Consider the following 17,835-nt stretch of genomic DNA (forward strand, 5'->3'; position numbering starts at 1 on the left):
ATGGCTGACTAGGATAGCGTCCGTACATTTATATCAGATCTAACTCTGCGTCCTCTTTAGTATCAGAACTGACAGAATGGTTAATTGTAAGTATAGACAGTTTCATGCCCTCGAAAAAGTTTCAGCAAAAACCTTACAGCCAGCCATGGTTCTCTCCAGAATGTGCTGCTGCCATTGCACACAGAAATCACTTTTCTATTGCTTCTAACGTAATAGATGTACTGAGACTAAAGCTTCTTTCAGGACTGCCAGTCATCACTGTAAAAAAAGGTAATAAAGAACGCGAGAGACTTGTATGCTCAGTCCGTCAAGTCCAAAGAGACTGAGCAGCGACTTCCTACCAATTCTGGCCAATAGCAAACAGAATCCTGAACAGAAGCATGTGCTCTATCCCAACTATCATCAATGGACCTGGGGTAATTTGGTAAGCCTCAGATAACGCCAAACTCTTTGCCAAGGACTTTACAGCTAATTTTACCCTATGCAACGAAGCCCCCCCCCGTATTTCCACCTGCACCAGAAAACACGCAATGCAACATACACATATCTGTACATGATGTTGCCAAGGTAATCGAAAACCTTGATTCCATTAAAGCAACTGGCCCTGATGACATTCCAATTATAATACAAAAAAAAACTTCAACCAGAACTAGCTCCTATACTTACAAAGCTATTTAAGCGTTGTATTAAGTAGAATTTCTTCCCAACACCTTAAAAAATCTCATCAGTTGCCATGTATTTAAGAATTCAGGTGATCGGTCATTTCCATTTCAATACAGATCAATAATCTCTTGTGCGTCATGAGTAAGTTGCTGGAATCTGTGTTAAATAGAGTAGCAGTCAACCATCTCAACAGAAATAACCTTCTTAGTGACTTGCAATATGCTACCCGTTCTGCTAGATCTACAGCAGATGTGCTTACTTTTATATCTCATAGGATTAGCGAATCTCTCAATGGAGGCTTCCTTTCTAGGGCAACTGCTTTTGACATATCAAAGGCAGTGATAGGGTATGGCGTAAAGGTCTACTTAACAAGATCTCCAGCTACGGTATAGCCGGAAATGTTTTCTCAATTATTAAATCATTTCTCTCTGATAGGCTCATAAAAGTAGTGGTTGATGGCCAGAAATCAGAAGCTCACAGTATTAATGCTGGAGTCGCTCAAGGGTCCATCCTGGGTCAAACTCTCTTCCTGATCTACATCAATGATTTTCCAAATCACATCCTTAGATCATGCGTAGACATTTATGCTGACGACACTACCATCTATGGCAGCACATCAAAGGCCGCAAATGACAAACTTTTCTCTGATTCTGTCTCCTCTGATCTTCAGCATGTGGTACAATGAGGAAAAAGTGGTTGGTTACCTTTAATGCATCTAAAACCAAGCTTCTATCTTTACATCATCAACGCTCTGATCTGGCATCAATTAAAATGAATAGCTCTCGTCTCGGAGAGGCCTTATATTTTGACAAGCTTCTGGGCTTGACCTTTACTCCTAATCTGAAATGGAACACGTACATCAAATCCGTTGCTTGACTTTTACTCCTAATCTGAAATGGAACACGTGCATCAAATCCGTTGCCAAGGACGCTGGAAAAATGGTGGGATCATTCTATCGATCCAGTAGACATCTTACTGCTGGTGCAATTCTCTACCTATATAAGAGTTAGGTACGTCCAATAACGGAGTACTGTTGCCACATCTGGGCAGGAGCTGTTCGAAAAATCTTATCCTGCTTTGGTAGAGTTCAAAATAGACCTCATAGCCTAGAGGGGATGCCCTTTTCTCTTCCATGGACCTTCGTTCTCACAGAGGAGACGTTGCGAGCCTGTCTATCGTTATTTTTTATTCACCTGAGCTTCAATCTATGGTGCCACTTCACCAAACTTTCACGAGAAATTTTCGTCTATATGAAAACACTATCAATAATTCCCCTACTCTTTATCTGTGCCTAAACATAAACGTATATTCCATGGACGAAGTTTCTTTCTTTGAACTGCACGCCCGTGTAACTGCCTTCCGTTTGCCTGCTTTCCAACTGACTAAAATATGGTCGTCTTCAAGTCCAACGCAAACAAGTTCTTAAGTTTCCCTTAAGTAATTCAATTTAGCAAATTTACACTACTAACGTTTATTACGATATTGTCCCATTGACTACTGTAAACTCTCTATCCCTTATCCTCGAGTGGCTGCAGGGTCTTGATAAGTGATGATGCCTATGTAAAAAAACACATGTTTTGTAATAATTTTTTAACGCAAAGATGTCACAATTGAATGCAAAGATGTCACAATTAAAATAAGATTGTTTTTGCCTGTTTTAATGTAATTACATTTTCTTTTGGGTATATATATCGATAAAAATGTCTGTGCGTACTTTAAACATTTATAACTAATAATAACTGTTTTGTTTTCGTCTTTACAAGAATTTAGGTCACTAAACATAATAAGTTGTTTGTGCCTAAATCCCCCCAATTTATTTTCCTTATAGGTATATCTACTGACAATTGTCTGCGAACAATGTTTCTATTGTTTCAAACTCTAAAGTGTTCTATTTAGATTGTTTATAATAGAAACAATATTCTGTATATATTGTTTAAAATAAATAAGAATTGTTTATTTAAAGAATCAGTTCTGTTTATACTGTTTCTTTTTTCATGCTTACTTAAAACACACTTTCTGAACGTACGTGCGACTACGAGAATTTAGTTCCTTTTAAGTGATAGATGCTTTGAGAGTATTTTACCACCTTACCTCCAGTTTTACCAAGAAAAATACCATAATCTGAACAAGACCCGGAACCATACTCTGAAACATATCCTGAAATATAACCAGATTAGTACGCACGAGCCAAACGACAATGCAACTACCGTGCTATACATTTCGGGAAAATTTTGTTATTGCATCAACCCAACTCACAAAATGGGGTGTCTATCCCGAAAGCCGTTTTTAACATGCGTATATATATATATATATATATATATATATATATATATATATAGTAAAACTTTTTAGGTCGATTCGACAACAGTGTTCCTTAGTTTCTGCAATTATTTCTATCCGGCACACATGATAGTTACCATCATCTATAATGAAAATGGTGCGACAGAATTGGTTGGATTCGACATTAAAAGTTTACAGGTCACTAATTGGCGTCGGTATCCACTTTATCACAGCCTTTTCCTAAGATCAGTTAATGAGTTCGCAGAACATACCATTCAGTTATGGTTATCAAAAAGTTGTACCAACTGTCATAGAGATCAAGATCCGATTCATAAGATTGCGTTTGGTGTGGTCAGTAGCGAAGACCACCATACCTAAATGTATTTTCAGGAGTACCACACACTCAATTCACAGGATTAAGAAGTGGCGACCGTGCTCAGGATCCAGGAAATGACAGGTGGAATGTCATACGCATAGCAACATTCCTTTTGATGATAGCACATGAGCAGTAAAAACAAAGTTGTGGATGTCAGATGATTAAATTTATCACATTGCTTTTGGCATTGTGTTTGCAATTACCCAGATTGTGCGTGATGCAACTGAAAATAAGACAATAACACCCAGAAACAACAATGAGAGGGAGCTCTTATTACGAATCATTACAGCGTTTAGACAGTTCAACAATTAAGTGTGATGTCGGCTTAAACACTGCCTAAACGATTGAGTGGTGAACGATGCCGATTTATTTGCATACAAATGATACCACGCCAATTCAATATGTTCAAATTAACTTTTTAAAAATATGTTTGTGCAAATGAACTATATGTATTAATAATTTTAACTTGAAGATACGCATCTTATTCTTTAGGTTCTAAGAAATTAAAGAGGCCATAAATATCAACATATATATATATATATATATATATATATATGTGTGTGTGTGTGTATATTTGTGTGTGTGTGTGTGTGTGTACACATATGTATATGTGTGTATGTGCCTGTATGTATACCCGCTAACATAAATTCCCTGAATTTTAGCTTGGCAATTTTCTACGAGGATAAAACGTGAAATCTGTGCAACTTAACTGCCTTGTATGTTTTCATAGTTTACAACTATATATATATATATATATATATAGTCTTTGAAGTTTTTAACCTTTAAAACTATACAAAAAATTATTTTTTATCATTCGTTAGAAAACCATCTAGTCAGTAAGTCATTTAATCACCTGCAATATATATATATATATATATATATATATATATATATATATATATATATATGCACGCATCTGTGTGCGTCTGTGTTATTTAGAGAAAAATTGTTTACCTGTATCACAGCTACTTAGTGTAGCTAGATAGGCAAGTGCTTCAAGTCGCTGTAAGAAACTTCCTTATCGGATCTTTAAAAAGAAAAAAAAAGTAAGCGAATTCATATGTGAGGACATATCGTTCTGATCTCGCTTTAAAAAATAAAAAATATCCTTCTTATCTGATCTTGACTGAGAAAACTACAGCTGTAATCAATAGATTATTGCTGACATTGTTACAGCACGAAATTGTGTGTAGGCGAAAGCTATGAAGATATTTTTATGTAACTAAATGAGTTAACTGAAAATAGTAGATGGAACGAGACATGATTATTGTTTGTATTTTCATTTTCTTATTGGTTATGTTAATTGAAACTAAACTTGATGTTGAGAAAGGAACGATTCCCTTTACGTGGGTGTACTTATCAAGCGCGCATTTGACTGTGTAATCGTTTCATCCATTATAATGCTGTGCCCCTTTTAGTCATTTACAAACTAAACCATGTTCTTGTATTATGTAGATTGTCTGGACTATTGTTCGCATCGTGGTTGTTTTTTTCACAATATTTCGCCCGATGTAACCTCCGACAATCTTTAGGTGTATTCACACTGGATGTTATTGGTGAATGGCGAAAAATGTTTGGTTTTTCGCTTCCCAAACGAACATAGCCGTTAGAAATTCAAAACGCAAATAGCGCAAAGTCTAATCCCTTTTTGTGAGAAAAATAGTCCAAACAATCCAAATAATGCAATAAATAATTATCAGTCCTCATCTAAAAAAAACAAACAAACAAACATTATATAAAAAGACAGAATGAACCCGGATTTATATAAAGAACAGAAATAGACGACGCTATTTGCATTTTGAATTTCTAACGGCTATGTTCGTTGCGGAAGAAAAAAACAAACAACCCCCCCCCCACATTTTTCAGCATTCATCAATAACATCGAGTGTGAATGCACCTAAAGATGGTCGGAGGTTATATCGGCTAAAACGTTGTGGAAGAAACAACCAAGATGAAAACAATAGTCTAGACAATCTAAATAATACAAAGAATAATTATCAAACCATCATCTAAAAACTATGCAAACGAACCATATTTCGTTTTATACAAATTGGTACACGAAATATGACTTAAAGTTCGGAGTCTACACTATACTAGCATAAAGTAATAATAGGATCGCACGTGGAAACATTAAGTTGCATAAAAATCGGGAATCTAATGTTATAATAAAGATTACCTGTATATAAAACGATCGTTAATAATTCACCTGAAGTTTTTTTTTACTTCTGATAATCTTGTTTGTAAATTTTAATCATCAAAAAATATATCTTGAAATATTTACACCTACTTTATTTAATTCCCAATTCAATGTACACATATGCCACAAAATAGTGCTTAATAATAATCACATGATTGATTTCGTATAAAGTGATTTTAATAAATACGAGGTGCCTTCAATAAGTTTCCAGACGTTTTTCTTATGGGACTTTTATTAAAAGTACACACATGAAACTCTAGTTTAATTCGACTTAACCTCTTCCGACTGCAATGAACTTTTTACAGTTCCAACAAATTCTGGAAGGACCCATGAAAGTCCTCTTATGTAAGCGTGTCAATAACCCTCGTCATACCCTTTCGTCTTCTCAATTGTCTCATAACGATAACCTCTAAGGTTTTCTTTGGGCTTAAGAAATAACAAAACGTCACAGGAAGCAATGTCCGAACTATAGGGAGGGTAAGGAACACGCTTGATGCCCATACCAACGTTTTTCTTTCTGATATTCTCTGAGCACTCTTGTGACAAACTTCGCACAGATCTTCCTCATATTCAGTTCCTCACGAATTATTGTATGTGCAGTTCCCTCACTGACATCAAACTGTGCACTTATTGTCTCTATAGACATACAACGGTCCTTATCTTGTATGAAATTCTTTATTTAGCAAATTAACTCTAGCATTCTGACTTCCTTACTCCTCTCATACCTCTCATCATCTATCACGAAGCATTCTACACATTCCCCAAGTTTAAAACAGAGTTTTATTGTATATTGTTCTTCTAAAGTGTCCTCATATAGAGATTGCATTTTTGAAATTCACCAGGCTTTAGTAAGGTGTATTCTAATTCCTGCCCTTGCTGTTCGTTTGAATCTGAAATCATAAACATTAGTTAGTTATCTCATAAGATGTAAAGTAATAAAATACTGAATTTTCAAGAGTCTCTGACAATTTTAAACGCCTGTACAAAAAGTCCGGAAACTTATTGAAGGCGCCTCGTAAGTTACAGCTGTTTATGATTTCTAATTATTGGCTTTAATTTAATATATAGAATGGAGAATTTCGTGGATAAATCTATAATGAAAACATTAAAAGAATTGTAATTTCTATTATCTACCTTTTTAGTAAAAACATTAAATGCAATAACCTAAAATTGACGCCGTAAAAACATATCTTTTTCCAGGCTTTACATGGCTTTAGCTATACTCTAATTTTGTACCAATATATGGAAATAAAAAAATAAAAAAAGTGAAGAAAAGTTTGCGAACTTGAATAAATTTACCAACTCCTTTCGAAAAACGGAAATGTTCTACGTATTAACGGAGTCAACCGAGTAATACAATTATTATAATTATATATAATCTATAAAAGTGAGAATATGTGTGTGTGTCAGAGGACACTTCTCAACCTACATATTCAACGCATTTTTAATCTACAGACTTAAAATTTGGTATATAGGGTATTCAGGCATGTAAACAACTTTTAACTGGTTTTTATCCGGAAAAAAGGAATGATAAGAGGTCAAAACTGAAAAACATTGTTACGTGAGGGAGGGGAGTAATTGTATTTTTATCCGTTTGTTAACTGTTTCACGAATACACATCCGAGAATCGTTCACATGACAGATTACTTAAGAATAAGTCGGTTTGAAAACATTTTAAAGATGGTATCCAGCTGGCCTAATGGTTATCATACTTGACTCACTGTGTGTAGGTTTTACTTTTGATCGCAGCTCGAGTATTTTCTTTTTACTTACAAAAAGTGAAGTGTTTAGAAAAAGATACCATAATACTTGCATGCACATTATCTCAGTTTCTTTCCGTTTTTTACTCTACCTTTTTAAAGGAATTTAACGTTACGTTTAATACCTACGTTATTTCTGTTCATATTAAATAAGAATTTTGCATAAATTAAAATATAATATTTATGCGTATTTTACGACTGGGCAACGCTGAGTGACCTGCTAGTGTATTATAAATGAAAAATAGCTTCAAAAATTTTCCCTTCTACTAAAAGTATATTTATTCAATGCAAGTGCTTGCTTGTTCAAATGATATTTTGTTGATTGTTTTTAGTATTTATATTGTGACAGATGGGACTCGGTCTGTTTAGTCAGGTTGATAGAATGGAGTTTTATTATGTTAGTAGATGCATCACAAGTGAGGTAACAGAGCCAGTTGGCAGAGGATGGATAACCAATTACAGTATGATTATCTTCAAGTGTAGTGTAAACAAATAATTGTTGAGCAATACTTTTGGAGAATCAATTCATACTAAATCATTTTCTGTTCTCTATTGGAGCCCATCCTCTCATAATGGTAACCATTGTCAAAATGAAAATCTCTTTAACCCTTATCTTCGAGTGGATCCCTGGCCTTGATAAGCACTTACCCATTAAGAAAACATGTTCAGGTCAAATCTATTTTCTGTGTAGACTGGTGATGATTTTACATCAGCGTCTAAAAGATGTATGAAACTGTTTTATTTAGCTTTATTCGAACTAATAATGTTATCTTGATTATTATTTTCACAAATCTCCACATTGAAACTAACAAGCAAAAGTTGTCTGAATAAACTAAGCAATACAAATCATTCATCTTCATCAAAAATATGATGCGAAATGTATTGAACAATGTATATTTGTATTTTTTTCTTTTACTTAGGTCGCATCGTGACCGCTCGGTACATATTGCACTTATATGCGATGCCAATCGTACTCTGCCGACGGAAGCCGTTTTTACAATTGTACGCGATGCACCGAAAAAGGATACTGTAAGTTTATTTCAGTTAAAAATATATTTACTGTAGAATTCTAATTTCGGACTAATTCTACAGCGATTAAATAATTTTGCAATTATAAAAAAAACATGTAAAACTTGTTACGAATAATTATACGGTCTATGTTTCTATCTCTTCTCTGAAACCCATAACATTAGAAAGAATAATGTTTCACGTTCTTTACCTCCTCTTTAACAAGTGAGTTGGTTTTTATTCATTATTCTTTCATTAATGTTTTTGTTTTTTATTTATGTCAACTTTCGATTATTAAAAGTAACATCATCTGTATTTATAATGAAAAAAATAGAACTAGAACATATATAGGGCTGACGGAGTGTGGTTTAAGAAAAGATTTCGCAACCATATAGCATTTTTTAAAAGAAAATATGAGGAAACAAATAAGATGTAAATATCTTTAGCTAAATGGTTAAGAGAACTACGCAGAAATAAAATAGAGTACACATTAAAATGGTCAATTTAAGTAAGTGCAAGAAAATATACTCCAAATAAATTTCGGCGTTGGAACTTATGCACCCTTGAATCATATCCTATAGTAGTATCTAAGGAAAATTTATTAAATAAAAGGCAAGACTTGGTGCAATGTTGTTTACATAAAATATGTATTTATTATCCCGCTTAAATCCTGACAAGGTAACTAAAAGCAAAATAATAATATCTATTAAATAGTTTCATTGACAAAAATGGGGATTGAAGTGACAGGAGGACTTCATAGAGTCATGGAGATGTAAGAAAAAGGGTGTAGGTCCATTATCTTCAAGCATCCCAGTAGAAATTCATAAAATATTATTAAACAATAATCTTATAGATAATTAAATGACCTAGCACATCAACTATCAACCAATCAACTAGCATATATAAATTTAGTAATATGTAATGAAGATCATGACTCTCCATATTGGTCAAAAGTGCTTTTTAGCGATGAAAGCAAGTTCAATAGGCTAGACAGTGATGGTAGGCAGTATGTCCGTTAGAGGAAAGACGAAGAATTTAATCCTAGGTGCTCAGTTTCAACGCTGCAAGGTGATGGAGGTTCAGTTTCGGTTTGGGGCATTATTAGTACCAATGGCCCAGGGCCTATAGCTTTCAAGGTCGAATTAATTCGACCAAGTACATTAATAAGTTTACTGAGCCTTTTCCACCCTACTTTGGTCGGAATTTGGATGATAATCCCATCTTCATGCAGGATAATGCTCCCATTCACACAGCTGGCAATGTCAAGAGGTTCTTGGAAGAGCATGGTATTCCGTGTTTGGATTGGCCTGCACAATCTTTAGACCTTAATCCTATCGAAAACATATGGCATTACATCAAGCAACAGCTACGCAATGATAAAATTAGAAATTTAGAAGAACTTTGAACAAAACTTTAAGAAAAGTGGGGTGCCCTTTCCCCGGAGTATTGCTGCAGTCTAATTCAAGGAATTTCCAAAAGATTGCAAGCTGTCAAATTGCAGAAGGGCTATGCTACTAAATATTAACTAATCCATTGTGTTCCTCTTGTATTTGTGTTGCATTAATGCCATAAAGTTGCATTTAAATAACAATTTTCCATTGTGCGGACTTTCTTTTTGCCTCCTCAATTTGAAGTCATTTTTTTAAATTGACATGAACACTGAAATATTTCAATTAGAAGTCAAATATGAACAGGTAAAATTATAGAAGAATAAAAGGCGAATCAAATGAGGTATAGTTTGTTTAAACAGTTGCATTAAATTTAGCTTAAATTTGCAGTTTTTAAAAAATTACAAGTGCGGACTTTCTTTTCGCCGCCTGTATATATATATATATATATATATAAAGAGAGAGAGGGAGAGAGAGAGAGAGTTTAAAATACGTGAATACACCGTTTAAATTCTGTTAGTGTTGAAGAAATTAATTTAATGTAATTAAAATAGAGAAAATTTGAAGAAAAAAAGCAATGTTAGGGATCTCTCTCACCCTCTTTAGACAGTATTCGTTTATTTTGTCATATATCGTGTAACACCACGCACGTATTCAGCTGAATTATACCCTTTTTAATCTTTTTAATCTGTCTGATAATTTCCTTTGTTTCATAGTCAAAAGGATGAGTAAATTTTCCAAATGTCTTACGAGCACTTTTAGATTCTTCAACGAATCACTTTCAGAGCCATTAAAAACAATAAAGGTAAAAGTGGAGAAAATACTCAACAACAGCATCTGAGACATTATATAATTAGATCTTTAAAGGTTACGCCAATCTGATGTAAATAAATAAAATCGGTGCGATTATAATGACATTCAAAAATAGTGCAGTTCCCCCAAACAACTAATATATATTATTGTCCATGCCCATTTTATGCAGTTCTTTTTATGTTTATTACTCGTATAGTATAATCTTATTTAAGGGCAGTTTTTATCCCAGTACTCATATTCAGTTTTTGTATGAGTTGTTTATACAATTAGATCAAAGAAATATATTACACTGAACATATGCTGCAAAAAAGTATTTCTTATTTGAACTCTTATCATTTGTACAGAATACATTAATTGCAATACACTATTGTGTCCTCTTTATCTCATATGTATAATATTATCCCTTATTATTATTTAGGCAGAGTAGTAAATGCAATTATTAAACTTTCTATTCATCTAAAATTACTAATAATTATGATTGCTATCTTATTTTTACAGGCAATTGACTAGAATAATTGCCCTTTTATTTTACTGTTTAGTTTCTAATTACTTACTTATTATCATTATCTTACCACATTTATTTACTAATAATTAGTGATGGGACGATGGTAATATATTTCTCGATTCCGGTACAATTACCGATTTTCTTTTCAATCCCAATTCCTATACAATTACCGATTCCGATTCCGATTCCTTAAAAATTTCTAAATATTTATTATAAAGTCGTTATTTTTCATGGTTACCGTGAAAAACACATACTAAATGTGCAGATATTTTTTCAAATGTAAAACTACACTTACGAGGGATGATCTATTGATTGTAGTTTTACTGGGTGTTTAAAATCAATAGATTTTCATTATTCTATCATTGCTATCAGCAGTAGAGAATTTTGCTTCAAAAATCAAATAAAAAAATTAAATGGAAAGAATCGTTTTTGGCATTGGAAAAAAGCGCACATTTTTCTGATTCCAATACCGATTTTGATACCCTCAAACATTCCGATTTTCCAATTCTCTATTCCGATTAATGATACCAACACTATTAATAACATTTATTTTTAGTTGTCATTGAATGATTTCATAATGTATTTTCATAATTTTGTATGTATATGATTCATATTTATCATAATTCTATATCCCCTTATACCATATATTCTACAAACATGTTTTACAGTTCATGTACAGTATGCCAATTACCCAGATAATTGGTTATCACAGGGTCAAATACTATTCATATATTTATGCATTATGTCATAATTGCAAATGTAATAGTAGTATAAGTACTAATAATATGTTATATATATATGCATATTACTTAATATACATTATTAGTTTATTCCGCTCGCCTACTCTATAATTTCCTAACATATATATATATATATATATATATATATATATATATATATATATATAGATATATGTGTGTGTGTGTGTGTGTGTGTGTGTGTGTGTTTGGATTCTTAATCCGGCAGGGCGATGTGATGCATCTAGTGTGTTAGGTACAAGTTAGTTTTAAGTTCATGCTTGCATGCCTTCTCGCTTCCAGCTAACACCGCTGGGTAACCTCACGGTGAAAAGGGAGCAGCTATGCATAAGTCTTCCCTGCCAGTACATAGCCTCTCCATCATCAAGACTCCTACAGTGCCTCCATGTTGGCCACACATGGTAACTGGGTGCCTTGCGGCCCCAGGCTAAACCTGTAGGAGATTTCGGAGTAGTAGGGGACTTCAGAGGTAATGCCCACCCATGTATGGACACACCCTGGTACACTACCAACCCCTACCCCACTGTCTAGTGGGTGCTCTTGGTTGGGCAAAGACTTAGGGAATCAACCCTAAAATCAAACACCACTGCCTTGTGGGCCTTATCACAATAAAAGGCTAAGAGATGGGAACTCTGACTTCAAATCCTACTGTTGCCTTGCAGTTTTCCTAAAAAGGCTATGGAACCTCATCCAGAAAGAAAAGGCGTAGTAGAGGACACGATAGGGCGTCTCTCTACCTTACTGAGATTACTTTCGGCCAAAAGCTGCAGCCTCCTCTGCTGCCAGTCGTCGCGGTTTCGCTCCTTTGGAAATGAGCATTGGAGATTCAGAGGGTGTTTATCTGACGCGCAACAGATACTGCACCTAAACTGCACAAGCAAGTTAGGAGCCAAGGTGGAAAGTCCTGTACGGAAGTATAAAGCACTGAAGTCTTGACTAATCATCGTCAAGGCTGATGGACTGCATGATGATAGTGATGATGATGATGATATATATATAAGGTCAATATATATTCTATAATTTCTATCCATATATAATCGTTTTATTATGCTTTCCACTATACTTATTATGCTTATATTTAATCTTATGTAAGCCCACCCGTATTATTCCATTATGTTGATTTATAATAGTATCTTTATGTGTTAGTATTTTAATTTATAAAAGATGCTAGTGATATAATAGTTTTATCTGTAATTAACCTCTATGCTTTCTTTATTGCTATTATGTGGGTGTTACATCTGGATTTAAAAGGATAAGTGTAGATTTATCACCCACTGTAAAGTTACATTCATAAACAATACTTTTAGTCAGACAGTTATCTTTTAGTGGACATTTCTCTTTTCATCTACAATTACATTTCCTTTTCATGCGTTTATTATCGTAATTCATACTATTTCACTTAAGTTCCCTAAGTTTGGATTTTTTGGATGAGATTATTGTATTTCGATATTTTTATTAAGTTATGTACTTGGTATCACATTTTCTTTTAAATAAATAATCAATAAATTAATAAAATTATATATATACTTTTGGAAATTTGGAGTAAAATTATGTATAATTGCAACAAAATCTATTGTTTTACAAAGAAGTACAGATGATCATTAGAGTATTTTCCTTAACCCATGGATTTTCAATAAATGGCTTATCTCATCAGAGGAAACGTTAGCAAAATGGATATGAATAATTATGAATTTTTCTTAATAGCACATAGATTGAAATTTAAAGATTGAAAAATTAAAATTGAAAAGATAATGTAAATTATTTGCCTAGGATAGTCTTATGAATATTGAGATATTTATTTGGGCTTTATGTTTACAGGACTATACAACTTGTATGTTACTGCACTTCAGTATTTCATTTATATATATATATATATATATATATATATATATATATATATATATATATATATATAAAAAAATATATATGCATATGTGTATGCATGTATGTATGTATGTAGTGCTGGGTAATGTAACTCAGTACTACCTGCCTCATGGTCGGGTAACCAGCGACTAAACTGGTTCCTCCATCAGACTTGTTTGGTGAGAAGGGTGGCTAGTCTCCCTGAAGGATTAAAAACAAGAACTTCCAAAGGGCGAATGAACCCTTTTTCGAGATCAATGGCCAACTAGCACCGTGTGTTTCTGTGTGTATGTATGTGTGTGTTGGGGTGGAGAGGGCCCCCATAAGCCGTGGTGAAGGCAACGTTTCTAGGAGAAGCAAATCTCTGATTTAAAAAAACATAAAGCGGGAGACCAGTACCCGTATTAAGCTGGTCTGCAGTTTAACTTGTTGCTGGTTATCTTGCTCTTGCTTGTTGCTGGATGTCAACATTTTGAACCGAGAGAGAGAGAGACTTAGCTGTCGTACAAAGCTAAGACTCTGTAATGTCATTTGTGTAGAGATACTCCTTCAGGTATTTGTCATTAAAAATGGTCCTGTGGTGATGGAAAAGTTGTGACGCATGGAAGCTTAAAATGCTGGAAGCATGTAATAATTGATCCCAATGGCCATCTTCCGTGTCATGCCTTCTTGAGCGTGTGAATTCATCGATAGGACTAAAAAAAGTTATTTTTGGGCTCATGGACTTTAAGTATCTGAGGGAGTGGCACTCGTCTGACAAGACGTTGCAATTATCATCATGATGTATGTATGTATCTATGTATGTACCTAGAAATCCATACCAATACATGTGAACATTAAAACTGCTATCTGGGTATGAATGATTTGTGTGTTTGTGTGTGATGTATCCATCCACTAGTACGAAGATAATATTATTTTAGTAAAGGTTGGTTTGAGTCTATAATAGAACTTTAATGAAAACGCACGATTATTGGCATAAAGTCTACACAAAATTGTTATTTACTCAATATAGCACGTTTGATGCTTTTATATAACATTTGAAATCTAATCTATTTGCTTTTAACCTGTTTCAGTATGGCGAATTAAGACATGGATGTGCCTGTCTCAATGGTTGCACCAAGAATAAAGAAGAAAGGCAACGAAACGACAGTGAGTATGATGTATATATTTAAGTCTCTCTCTCTCTCTCTCTCTCTCTCTCTTTCTATATATATATATATATATATATATATATATATATATATAAATGAGTGTATATATATTATTGTTGAACTTATAATATATATATATATATATATATATATATATATATATATATATATATATATATATATATATTTTTTTTTTTTTAAATTACATTTTCACCCCAAACAAGGGAAATTGCCACTTTGGTGTAGGGGGCTACTATCAGGGGCAACAACTACTAGGGTACTATGTAGGGATTTGGGCAGCAAGATGTCGGTTCACGTTACACTTGAAGGTCTGCACGTCAGTACTGTTAGAGAAGCAGGGACCTGGAATGGAATTCCAAAGTCTAGCGGTTCTGGGGAAGAAAATATTGGAGTAGAAAGATCTTTTACATCTAGGGATCTCTACAGTGTGGGGTGGGATTTAGCAGCTTGTCGGATTTGTCGAGGGTGCTCACGTCGTGGAGGCACAAGTGATTGCAGTTCGTCAGAGCATTCACCACTAAAATACTTGTATATATATCATAGGTTCAACAATAATATATATACACTCATTTATATATATATATATATATATATATATATATATATATATATATATATATATATATATATATATATATGGTAAAACTCGTAATTAGTAAAAATCTGAAGAGAGTGATCAATATTATTGCAGAGCAAATATGTGTTTTATTTTTTTATTAACGTTTTATCTGTTTGGTTACATATGTTTCGGATGTTGAACTATGTTTACGATCCAACAGCCTCGTCAGACATTACAGAAATGGTTGTTAGTATTTGGAAGAAGTGTTTTAGAAGAAATACAAGAAAAAATGGGGGGGGGGGGTAAGAGATAATAAGGAGGATGGAGACGGGTATCGACAATATTTAAGTTTTGAAGGTTAAAATACATTAGATTGTAGTGTGTGTGGGGAGGTATCTGATTCAGGTAGGCGTTGGTGGAGATATATGGATATAGGGAGGGAGATTGGGGAGAGAGGATTGTAAAAAAAGTGGGCGGGGTTAAGGAGGGGAAGGGGAATTGCAATTTATAGGTTTTAAAATTTTAAAATGTGTATGTGCGTCTATGTCTGCATATAGATGCATGTATGCCTGCACATGCATTGTTTATATATATATGTGTATGTGCGTATGTGTCTATATGTGGATGTGTAGAAATGTACATATTTTTGTGTCTGTATCTATGCGCATTTGCGCGTGCGTTGGCGTATATATTAACCGATAACTACCTAAAAACAACTCATCGTCAACTGAAATGAACGAGTTGACTTTAACTTGTCAAACACATATGACACTTACACAAACCGTTTCTCCCCCCCCTCTCTCTCTCTCTCTCTCTCTCTCTCTCTCTCTCTTTCTCTCTCTCATCTATTTCATATATCTGGCAAAACAACCGAAAAGCAGTCAACATTTTAAAACTTAAAAATTGAAATTCCTCCCCCCTCCTCTCCTTACCCCCGCCCCTATTTTTTTTACAGTTCTCTCTTCCCCTCCCTATATCCACATATCTCCACACACGCCTACCTAATCTGCTACCTCCCCACACACACTATAATCTAATGTATTTTAACTTTCAAAACTTAAATATTGTCGATACCCGTCTCGTATTTTCTCTAAAACACTTCTTCCAAATACTAACAACCATTTCTATAATGAGGCTGTTGGATCGTAAACATGGTCCAACATCCGAAACATATGTAACCAAACAAATAAAACGGTAATAAAAACTAAAACATATATATATATATATATATATATATATATATATATATATATATATATATATATATATATAATGTACTTCATTTTTTCTCCTGATAAAACCCTGTGAAAGAAGAATCTTTTATATAAATTTATTATGGTTACTAAAACTAGAATGCAAACTGGGACTGAACAATTCTCAGAATCAGTGAGTTCCCCTATGGCTAATCACCAAGTAGGTCGAACAGATCCCCACAGGGTAATGCCGTTGTCGTTAGTAATACAGAAGTAGGAATTCCTTCTTTGGACAGTTTCAGACGGGTCTGTTCGGCTGAAAATAATTTTAATGTTGCTGCACGTGGAGCAGCATTATGTACAAGGTGTGATATTCTAGAAAAATCTTAAGAATACAAATCCAAGGTGACAAATAAAATTTATCTTGTCCGAGATCATTCGAAAGGAGGTTTGTCAAATAAGTCACAAAATTTAATTTACTTGTTTCATGTAAATAAATCTATTTAGTGATACAGTAAATTAATTGACTGAGTGAAAAAATAAATTTCTAACGAAGGACATTTTTTAATAGTTGTAAAGGTTTTAAAGAAACTTTCAAGACAATATAGATGTTTTTTTTTTATCATGCACACCTGCAATTCTTTTTACATATATGAGATTACCAATAAACAATTTTGAAAATCTAATTGTAAGGAATAAAAACTTCAACAGTAATAAAACATACGAAAATGTTAATGACGAATTTTTCATAATTCTGGCAAAATTCCGGGTTTTTAAGTTGGTCTATTTTTATCCGACTAAAACACATTTTATCTTGTTTTAGAATTAAGTGATGTATTTAAAAAATTCAAGTTGGTTCATTTTTGTGCAATTTATATAGGTTGCCCTGATACACACACACACACACACACACACACACACACACACACACACACACACACACACACACACACACACACACACATATATGTGTGTGTGAGAAATTATATGTGCGATTTGGGTGTTTGTATGGTATATTAGGTCGAATAGTTTACCCCTTTAGTTACAATTATAATATGCTTTATGCTTCCTTCCAATGTTAAGCCAGCACAAAAAGGTCTTCAAAATGCCAGTGTGTTTGAGGACTATACTTCCCCAAAAGAGAAAACATGACAAGAACGAGTGCGAGATATAAGTCTAGGAGCAGTCGTTTCCTCGCGCGATCTAGCTGAGTGACGTCCATCTACGTCTGGTGTGAGGAATTGTAAACGTGTCACTGATTATTGCAGCTAAACCTAATCATCTTTCTTTGTTCCAAATG

The 17,835-nt window shown here is 33.8% G+C and overlaps 1 protein-coding gene across 1 annotated transcript in view; it reads left to right on the forward strand.

Moving 5' to 3' along the window:
- The window catches only part of LOC145266413 (uncharacterized), a 445,667-nt gene that overhangs the window by 111,593 nt on the left and 316,239 nt on the right, over positions 1 to 17,835 (forward strand). Inside the window, exons 4-5 of the mRNA XM_080122081.1 lie at positions 8,197 to 8,305; positions 14,685 to 14,760. Of these exons, the coding sequence (XP_079978207.1) occupies positions 8,197 to 8,305; positions 14,685 to 14,760 (185 nt within the window). The remainder of the gene's footprint in view (positions 1 to 8,196; positions 8,306 to 14,684; positions 14,761 to 17,835) is intronic.

The sequence above is a fragment of the Euprymna scolopes genome, chromosome 4 (assembly GCF_053919585.1).
Source record: "Euprymna scolopes isolate OS-2025 chromosome 4, ASM5391958v1, whole genome shotgun sequence".
Classification (NCBI taxonomy): domain Eukaryota; kingdom Metazoa; phylum Mollusca; class Cephalopoda; order Sepiida; family Sepiolidae; genus Euprymna; species Euprymna scolopes.